The sequence below is a fragment of the Gavialis gangeticus genome, unplaced genomic scaffold (genome assembly GCF_001723915.1).
Source record: "Gavialis gangeticus isolate Ggan-Ray unplaced genomic scaffold, GavGan_comp1, whole genome shotgun sequence".
Lineage (NCBI taxonomy): Eukaryota > Metazoa > Chordata > Crocodylia > Gavialidae > Gavialis > Gavialis gangeticus.
In genome coordinates this window covers 216,063,428-216,073,638 of record NW_017729032.1, presented here as the reverse complement: position 1 = coordinate 216,073,638, position 10,211 = coordinate 216,063,428, and the positions used below count along the sequence as shown (strand labels likewise).

Genomic DNA, 10,211 nt, shown 5'->3' with positions numbered 1-10,211 from the left:
TGGCAATCACTTGAGGGAAAAATTGTCTGTAAAAACCCAGGAAGGTTTGCTGGAGGAAGAACTGTCTCAAAGAGCTTGTATAAAACAAAGAGACAGCACATGCACCCCGCATGGCCTAATCTTAGTTGGGACCACCAGATGCTGCTGCTTCATCATGGCCAGAAAACATCTTATTCTCTACTGTGTATATACAAAGAAGCCTTAGCTCCACTAAGCCATGCACATTGTTAATTGTAACTCAGTATTTCTCCAGCAGATGCCTGCCTGTTTTGCTGAGAAGCAAGATTCAAATGCTATTCATTTAAAAAAAAAAATATATGTGTTTTACCTCACACCCCAGGGCCTGGTTGTAACATGTCAAGATAATATCAGGGAGAGGCTTGCTGTGTGCCTGCATGTGTCATACCTATGCCACATGAAAAAAGAGGACCTCATTTTCAAGAGCTGCCAGCTTGACATCTTTTATGAGCCCTACTGTAGATTATAGATGATGATCAAGAGGAAGCGTGCAGAGGGGTAGAGGTGCTGTCTGATAGATGCTCATATAGTTAGAAATTATTGAGGGGAAGGTACCTGCATTTGGGAACAAAAATAATAAAGTTAAATTCAAATCCAGGGGGCTGTAGACCTAGATGAACTAGGAGATGCCATGGGGCCAGCCTGCCTGCTCTGGAAGGAGATGACTATCAGGAGATTGGGTCTGACAAATTTCATGTTTGAGGGAGTCTCAGACCAGCAGAGACTCGTTGTGCCCGAAGAAGGGTGAGTGCACCAGAAAGCTTGCTAAGAACTTTTTTTCCAACTATGCAGTTGGTTTAATAAAAGATATCACACCTACTCTAAGAACCTTGCCTGCCTACATCCTTAGACCAACACGACTACAACCAAAAACCCATGTTTGAGGGATACTCTCTCAGTGGAGGCTCCAAGAGGAGATTGGACAGATTAACAACAGACATGGTCCTCACAAGCAAAAAGGGATAGTAAAAACAGCTTGGACATTTAAGGAAAAGGCCTGAGAAGTGGTGAGTTAAGGGCAGAGGAGCTGATATGCGACCCATGGAGGGAGGACAAGAAAGGTATGGAGGAACTGAGGGGAGGGAATTGTTGACTAGAGAGGAGAAGGAAGGAAGTAAGGAATTCTTCCCTTTGACCTGTTGGCTGAGTAGAAAAGTCCTTTCTCTGTGTTCCTGCATGGTATTCAATACCTCATGCTGACATTAGACGAGGGGGATGTTTTCTTTTAATTTAATAGAGTTCGTCTTTATTGTTTGCCTGTAATGTGGAATAATGGGTCAATACAGATGGAGTTGCATCAGTCTTTAACTCTAAAAAGTATGACGGTGTTCTTTTGAAACTGATGGCATTACAGTAACCACAGACACAAAGGTTACACTATATTGTTAGGCATTTAGATTGCTCTTAGTTACCAGCCAATATTTAACTTTCCAGGAGAGATTAGATTTAACATTTTATTTAATATAAACATAGGACACAGAGTACAGTACAGTTATTTGGCTGAGAAATGTTTATAACCCAGTGCAAAATGAAGTTCCTTGAAGTTTAAGGTTTCTCTGTTCCTTTTAAGAGCATAACAATATTATCTGGTGGAGTTCTAAAATCTCAGTCATTGCGGTGATTTTCATTCCACAGGAGCACAGATAAGGTAAGTTTTTCCTGATAGTTCTTCATCACGTATAGAAAAATCACACTTTGTATTTTAAATAATTTCTGCCAAATAGCAAAAATTGAGAGGCAAATGGAATTTGCATGGCAATTTTTAAGATTTAAAAAATGTTTACTTCTCAGCACCAAAAATCAATAGCATTTTCTTAATCCCATGCAATTGTGCAAGCCTGAGTATAAACACATAAACACGTGTATACATACATACATTCATATGTTTATACTCATGTTCGCACAATACATACACACATACACATTTGATATGTGTGCGTTTATAGATATAAATATATCTACGTATATCATGCTCACACTATTGCACAAGATTAAGAGAACGCTATTTTTTTTAGTGCTGATAAATAAATATATATACATAGATCTTTCTCTCTTGCTCTCTTTCTCTGTCTCTCTCTCACTATATATAAGGACTTCTTCCTTGCATCTCTAGAGCCTATTTTAATAACATTTGCAGCAGCAGGACACATACCACTATTGTTCCTCTGCTTTACTTATAATAGGTTAGGGTTCTATGCCTTGTAGTTATGCAACAAGGTTGATTGTGTAGATTTAGTAATAAACGTAGATGAGGATTTGCTTGGGATAGTTTGGATAGGGATTATCCTGCTTCAGGCATGGGATTCAACTACATGACCTCCAGAGGTCCCTTCCAGCCCTACTTTTCTATGATTCTGATTCATATATATATGATTTTATATATAATATATGCATATATATATGTATGTATGTATATATGTGTGTGTGTGTGTGTGTGTGTGTGTGTATGGGTGTGTGTGTATGGATCTCCCAAATTATGAAATACATAACTCTATATACTGAAGAAGAAAATAACTGATGTTAGGAAGTGATTTAATTCCTGATAAAAAGATATAACAAGGATGAGGAGCGGAAAGTAGGAGAATTCAAATTGGAAATAAAGTGCAAATTTTTATCAGGAAGGACAGTTCAGCTTTGCAGCTGCTCATCAAGCAATATAGTGAATTTATTATCCCTTGAAGCCTTTACAGTGAGACTGAGTGGTTTTCTAAAAAATAGATCTACATAGCTTAAACACAGGTTATTGGGCTTGATAGTTTTTCCTCGCATGGCATCAGAAAATAATTTCTTCCACTGAAGGAATCATCGCGGGAAATTCAATCATTTGAAGGTCATGCTGGAGGTTAAACTGGAAGATCATGCTTGTCCCGTCTAGTCTTAAAAGCCTACAGCTGACTAATCCAATCAGAGGTTTTACTTCTATTTTAAATAAGCAAATTTTAGGAAATAAAATGCAGAGATTGAATTGGGTTTTGATTAACCTTCCTAGAGTTGGTGTTTACTGCAGCAGCCTGCTTGAGGTAGCACACCTCAGTTACCCCACTCAATTTAGTTTAGCTTCAGTGACAGAGACCCTACTGAAAAATAACACTGGAGTTTTGTAATGGTGTTTAATAGTGTCACAGGAAAACTGGCACCTCAGAGCAATTGAATTAACTATTGCCAAATAGCCATAATGCAAGCAGCCGTGTTCCCACTGAACTAGACTGTTAATATCCCTCCCCCTCTCTCCCCCACTCCCCCCAACCATAGGCAGCTAGCCTGCGTTTAAAGCCCCTCTTGATTTGTGTGTGGATGGAAGCCAGGTAAGGGGAAAAATTCAGGGTCTATCTTGAGCTAACAATGCAGCGAAACAGGACTTTAGACAAAGGAAAGCTAAATGTATGGCTCTCTCTCATCCTGATACAACTGAAATGCACAGATAGAAATGCATTAAACACACTGTACTACCCAGTGGTGCCAAATATTACTTAAGCAAAGGGAGGCAAATTCAGCCCCTGACTTGATGGCTGCCAAGGCTCTGCTACTAACTGTGGCAATTCCAGCATGTAACTGGGGGCAGAATTTTACAGGGAGTATCTTTAAAGGTGTGCAACCCATAGTCTTGGTCAGCTGTGCAGCAAGGAAGGGACAGGTGGGGTTCAGCACAAGAGCAAACTTCAGGATAGCTGGGATAGGACCAGAAAATATGCTGCTGCACAGATGCTGTTTCCATTTTGTCCCTGCTACTCATGGGAGTTCAAAGACCAGAGAAGCTATTCCAGATGGTGGGAGGCAATGCCTTTCACTGAGTGCTTCTATAGGTACTTCCTAGCATGGGGATAGGATTCCTTCCTCCTGCCCCTCGCCCATCTTTCTGGCAGTCAGCTACCACTTAGGAGTTGTACATTTGAATACTATGCACTGGCCCAGGGGTGTCAAACATATGGCCTGCCCACAGAGTCGTGTCATCTGGTTAGTGAGGCTCCCAGAAACTTGAGGGGAGGCAAGTGGGAGTGGGGCCTCTGCCAAAATCTGGGCTATGAGATCCTGTTGGTGATGCATATCAGTAGTGGCGGGTCAATCAATAGCTGTATTAACTCTTGTCCAAATCCAGTCCACAAAAAGTCTCATGGATCTGGCCCGGGGTGGGGTGCATTTATCACCCCTGCTCTAGCAAATGTGAATGTGTATGTGTGTACGACTGTGTTTGTGAGTGTATATCCTAAGTTTTTTTTAATGAAGCAAGAACTGCAGGGCCAAATTCTGTGCTTCAGGGCCAAATTCTGTGCCAAAACCTGGTGTAATGTCACTGACATGAATGGGAGCCACTCAGTGCATAATCTCACTATTCATATTGGGCCTAACCCTAAGTGTCTTATTATGTATTAAGTCCTTTCATCTGCAAAGCTCCCACTCTCTTCCTTGAGAGTTTGCCTAAGTACAGAAATTGGTCTGCCTTAGTCACAGTGGACAGATGGGCCATTTCAACTCAGGTGAACTTCTGACCTCAACTGAGCTGAATTAAGAGGTGGGAAAGGACCTCCTTTGTCCTTTGAACATATTGTAAAATTCAGGAACTTGAGGTCAGATCTTCAGGCGGTCTGAACTGGCACTTCATTTTCTACTAGCTTAGCACATGAATCTTTTCATCATTATGGTACAAAAATTAAAACAAAAAATCCTTTCATCTTTAGTAGCAGTGAACTGGAAACATGGGTGATATACGCAACTTCACACAGGCATTGGAAAATGTTTTCAAAGAGATATTTCTTAACTACATGAATGGCTGGAGGAACAACGTGACAGCAGAACAAGATGCACTGCAAGAACGAGTCAACGCTGAAAACTTCGACTATGTTATCTTGTACCTGATGGTGATGATTGGCATGTTCTCCTTCATTATTGTGGCTATCCTGGTCAGCACGGTGAAGTCAAAGAGGCAAGAGCACTCTGATGACCCATATCATCAGTACATTGTGGATGACTGGGGAGAAAAGTATAAGAGCCAGATCCAGAATAGAGAAAACTTTAAGTGTATAGTCCATGAAAACCTTGGTGCAAGGGAGAAAATGAGCTCACCTTGACTTATCTGAGACTGTAATAGTGGACAAATCATAAAGTACTGCCTATTGATTTTGTAAGGATTTTAGTTGCCATTACACTATTAGCTGAGTATACAGAGATATAAAGGCATAAATTGTTCCAGGAAAATAAAGTTTACTGGCATGCTGGAAGATCTTTGGGTGAGACTGCTTAGTGGGTTGTCCAGGAAAGATTCTGTTTTAGATTTTTATTCTGCTTGGTTTAAAGAGGAACCGAAGGTACAATTCCAATGAAAAACACCCCCAAATTGGAGTGGATTTGAAATCCAGATAAGGATCTGGATCTGAATGGTCTAAAGCTAAGTCAGGGGTGTTAAACATTACAGCTTGTGGGCTGGGTCAAGCCTGTGAAACCCTGCCCTCAGGTATGAGCAGGCCCACATGGGGCATAGGTCTGGCCCATGGACCCCCTTCTCCCTTCACTGTTCCTTCCCCCAACATACCAGATCTGGCAGTCACTCCAGCCATTCTGGGACCTACACTGCATGTGGCACAGATCCTGGAGCAGCCAGAAGAAGCTCTGCATGCAGCACAGTCTAGCCAGGGGTGAATAGTGCAGATCCCAGACTGGCTGGAGCAGGCACCATACTATAGGCAGGGTCTTCCCTGCCTGAACTGAGTTACGCACATTGCCCGCTCTGGAATACATACTACACAAGGTGTCCACCTTGGCAGCTCCAAGACTGCACTGTGTATGATATTGTTCCCAGATTGGGCACTGTGTGTGGCACAGTCTGGCTGGGATGGGCACCATGTGTAGCAGGATGCCTACTCTGGCTGGCCTGGGATTTGTGCTATATGCCTCTGGCAGCACTATACCACATGCAGCACCCATTCTGGCTACTCCAGGTTCTGTGCCACACACAATGTGAGTACCAGACCAGCTGCAGCCGCTACCAGGTCATGTATCCTGGGGAAAGGGGCAGGGGACAGGGTCTGTGGACCTGCTCTGTGCCACTGATCTGGCCTGTGGGACCAGAGGAGTTTGACACTCCTGGTATAAATCCTTAGACCTGAATACATATGAACTTTGTACATATGAACTTTGAGGTGATTAGCATTTGGATCATGATCCAAATAGTGTAGTTTGAGCCCACCTTTAAAAAAATAAGCAAATAAAAATATAAGTATATACACACATTTTTAAACAAATATTCTACATGTTACATCATAGCAGGTAATTCATTACACCTATATCCATTAAATATAAATAACACTGGCTTTACTGCATATGTTTCCATTAGCTCTTATTTTGATTTTGTTCCAGATCAACAGCAAGGATTTAAGATACAGCATCTCAAAGGAGTCCAGTTTTAAAGTAACAACAGTACTTTAAAAGTCACCACTGTGACTTAAGTCGGTAGAGAGGGAAACCTTTTCTGATGTGATTTTTGAAATGTAAAACTCTTACCTCTTGAAGATATTCTTACCCTGCAATTTGTATGTGGCTATTAGGACCCTGGGCACCAATAACGTGTGTGTGTGTGTGTGTGTGTGTGTGTGTGTGTGTGTGTGTGTGTGTGTGTGTGTGTGTGTGTGTGTGTGTGTGTGTGTGTGTGTGTGTGTGTGTGTGTGTGTGTAAGCCAGTATCCTACACATAGGATCCAAGCTTCCTGCCTGCCATACAGGTGTGCTTTTTCTTGTCTCAAGTGTAGGCTTCTGCTCATGGGAATGGGTGTTCTTGAGGTCTTGAAGTTGAAGCTGTATTTTCTCCTGTGTTAGTGAAGCACCACAGCATGTCCCTAGGTAATACTGCTAATTATAAGCAGACCTTCTAGGACCATTGGTAGGTTATGTTTCCTGAAATTTCTCATCTGTTTTCTTATAGTGCCAAGCTTTAACCATTCAAGCTGAAACTGGCCATGTCAGGTGTCTGCCTCAGGGGGATTTTCTTCTTCAGATTTTTCAGGCGAGACCTATCCATTATTTGTGATAAATTTATGCTGAGGGTCAGAGCTTATTGATGTATGCCCAGCTCAACACTAGGGCAGCAAAACTTTATCCAAGTCAGGTGCACACTCAGTGGGCATGTATACATGTGCAACTGATGCAACTGAATCAACTGTGGAGCAATTTGTACTACAGCCAGCTACTCCCACAGCATTTACACATGTGCCCTGGACAGCAGCAAATTGAGCTGGGGAGGAACAGATTAGGCCAGGACTGCTCCTGCCCCGTTTGGTCCTCCCTGCAGCAGCCAGAGGGAGCTGCAGGCTCCAGTCAGAGATGCCTGGGTGCCAGCACCAGGCTGACAGAAAGCATGGGCGTGAGCCCCAGGCTCTGGCTGGCTGCAGCAGTGTGGTCCAGGGTCCGGGGGCAAACCTGGGCTGGCAAGGGGCACAGGGGTCATGGGTGGCACAGGTGGCTGCATCAGGTGGCAGAGGATCTGGCTAGGTAATGAGGCTCCTACAGGTGCTGACCCATGTGGCTAAGCAGTAGGCAGGAGTGTGGGTCCTGCTGGCTGGGCTGACTAGGTACAATTTACACCCAGGTCAGCATCTGTACATACATTGCTGTACAATAAATAACAACTCTGTAGTAGGACACTGCTTATATTTATTACAAGTTTATTAGCTTCTGCAACCTAATAGCCCTGCATGTGTAGATGCAAGATGTTTACCCTGGGGCGAATTAGGCAACTCCACAGTAAATGTTTCATGTAGATGTTCCCAATATGGTACTGCCTAGTGCTGTAACTGAGCATTATGGGCATGCCCTCCCATTTAGCTTGAATGTAAGGGCTCATCTCACTCTCATTCAATAGGATTCAGGCCAACAATCCATAACTGTAATAAGTTTCATAGTTAAAGGGTTTTCCTTTTTCTGGCCTCTCTGAGAACAGGCCCCAGGAGTTGCACCTTTAACGCTCTTGAGGTGGAATTCTACAGTTCTTCTAACACAAGGCTCAAAGCAGAGTATCCTGGGCATGTCTACATGTGCAAGTAATGCACATGAATAAACTCCAGAGCTTGTACCTCTGGGGGTTTTCGCTCCAGACGCATCGTTTGAACATGCACCCAGGAGCAATAAACTTCAGAGCAATTAGCTCCAGAGTTTATTCATGCATAGCACATGGAGCCTGGTGTGACCAATGACACATTAATGCACATGTAGACACTCCCACTGTGTTTAAAGGAATACTGTCAGGCTGAAACTCAACATATTTAATTAATATCCCCATTGTGGCACATAACACCAGTTTTATTCACAATGACCTGGGGAAAGGGGGTTATTTATTTATTTACTGAATTCATATCCTATCCTGTACAAAAGGCTCAGAGCAGTTTACAACAAAACAAAACAAAACAAAACAACCAACCCAAATGAAAAAGCAATTCCAGGTGGTTTTTGAAATGGAGAGACAAACCTATCACCTGGCACAGCCAGTGTAAGTGTAAGTTACTGAGCTCAGTGAAGCTGTGCCCTTTTACTCCACCAAACATCAGGTCGTATCTGTCCAGGCCAATAGCATGGAATTTCTATTACAGCAGTGATTTAAAAGCTTTTTGAAAAAAAAGAAAGAAAGTTGCCTAGATCTTCCTTATGATCAGTTTGTCCTGGATTCATTCTCATAGTTTTCCTCATGCTAGGAAATGGGGTAGGCTTCTGTCTTCTCCCCTAGAGCGATGTTCCAGTGCACTGGACTGGGGCTCAGGAGACAAGGGCTCAACTTCCTGCTCAGTCACCCCCCTGTAATCACTTGATATGCACTTAGCGGCCACCCAGATTTAAGGAGGGCTTTTAGCTTTACTTGGTGGACAACAGCCCATGCTCTCAATGCACATCAGATAGGCCTGCGCAGTTACATGCTTCCCATGTGAGCGTGGGCAAATTAACCAGCACCATTTCAGCTTCCCACTTGTGAGATGGATGTGCTACTTCATCGGGCATTGTAAGGATAAAAAAACACTAAGGATTAGGAGGTGCCCAGATCCCGCAGTTTTTGAAGAAACCGGAGCGTGCTATACAGGATTTTTTTTTGTCTTTTCTTGTTATTCCTGATGTGGGGAAGACAGCGATGAGACCAGTAAGGAACTCAGACCTAAATTGTTCTTAAATGTTACATGGCCTTGGTTTTTAAGGCTCAAAAAGCAGACAGCAGATACACTTGTAAAAAGACATCTATCTTCCTTATGGAGAGGATACACAGGGCTGTTATTAGGAGATGTTCTGGGTTGCCTTTCTTTTCAAGAGCCAGAGACTGAGCTCTGTGAGCAACACTTCAGCAGCTGTCACTCCACAGGACCAGTTACTGTCATTCCTGGGGTTAAACCTGCCCAGGCTCCCAGCCTGTCATTGCTTGCACTGGAAAGGGAGATGGAGAATGAAGAGTTACCAGCCTGATTTCTTTTTGACTGCAGCCTTCTGGGAGCTGTAGTTTGCAAGCCATGAGACTGCTGGGAACTGTAGTGTGGTTTCACTTGCCCTGCCTGCTTAATGGCTGCTTGCTGGAAGGTAATGTATTGATCCGTTTCCTTCGAGTATCTTTGGGGTTTTGAAATCAGCAAATGACTCAGCAGCCTGGGCCTGGATGTTGGCCTCTGAGCTGACAATGCAAGCTCAAAAAGAAGTGTGTTTCGAGGAGAGTCATGTTGCTCTCAGGGCAGGATGGGAAACAGGCTGAGCTCCAAAATTGGTTAAACAAGGAAGCACACCACCAGTCCCCTTCCTCCCCCATCTGGCAACTGCTAAACAAAGTTGGCTGTTGTTTTAAAATTCAGTGGGAGCCCATTTAGCTGATTTTGTTGTCACCCCTCTGCACTGGTGGCGAGCCCAGACAGTGCTACCACGTTCTGGTGCCTGAGACCCTAACCTGAAATTGGCCAGAGCCTGGATAGTTTCACTTTTGCTTGGTTTCCCTGTAAGTTGAGTGAAGGAAATAAATAGCAGAAATAAGGATTTTAAATGACCGTGCATTGCGGGAAAAAAAAAGCAGTGTCCCAAACAGTGCACGTAGAATTTGAGTGTAGCAGCGTGGTGGGGTGGGGGGCGTCCCTAAGTGATAAGGAAGGACAGTGGCTAGGATACAGAGGACTGGGGTTGGGGAGGGAGGGGGGGTAGGGAGCCTAAGGTGGCCACGGCAGGACAAGACAGAAGAGTAGGGGGGGG

At 43.6% G+C, this 10,211-nt stretch overlaps 2 protein-coding genes across 4 annotated transcripts in view; both read left to right on the top strand.

Annotated features, from left to right (window-relative positions):
• Positions 1–1,361: 1,361 nt before the first annotated feature.
• On the top strand, positions 1,362–6,049 carry KCNE2 (potassium voltage-gated channel subfamily E regulatory subunit 2). Of its 2 annotated transcripts, none has more exons than XM_019523974.1 (2): positions 1,362–1,666; positions 4,698–6,049. In XM_019523974.1, exon 2 carries the CDS (start codon positions 4,713–4,715, stop codon positions 5,082–5,084), a length of 372 nt encoding a protein of 123 aa, XP_019379519.1. In that variant the 5' UTR covers positions 1,362–1,666; positions 4,698–4,712; the 3' UTR covers positions 5,085–6,049. The 2 variants fall into 2 exon arrangements, with proteins under 2 accessions (XP_019379519.1, XP_019379517.1); XM_019523972.1 differs by having other exon boundaries at positions 4,695–6,049.
• Positions 6,050–9,453: 3,404 nt separating this feature from the next.
• SMIM11A (small integral membrane protein 11A) overlaps positions 9,454–10,211 on the top strand; it is a 20,274-nt gene continuing 19,516 nt past the window's right edge. Inside the window, exon 1 of one of the 2 annotated variants that reach the window (XM_019525510.1) lies at positions 9,454–9,557. The gene's annotated coding sequence lies outside the window, so the exon portion shown is untranslated. The remainder of the gene's footprint in view (positions 9,558–10,211) is intronic. The other variant, XM_019525512.1, reaches the window with a different exon arrangement.

What these genes read in the sequence shown, in the direction of transcription:
- KCNE2 (XM_019523974.1), top strand. Translation starts at nt 4,713, where the DNA reads ATGGGTGATATACGCAACTTCACACAGGCATTGGAAAATGTTTTCAAA.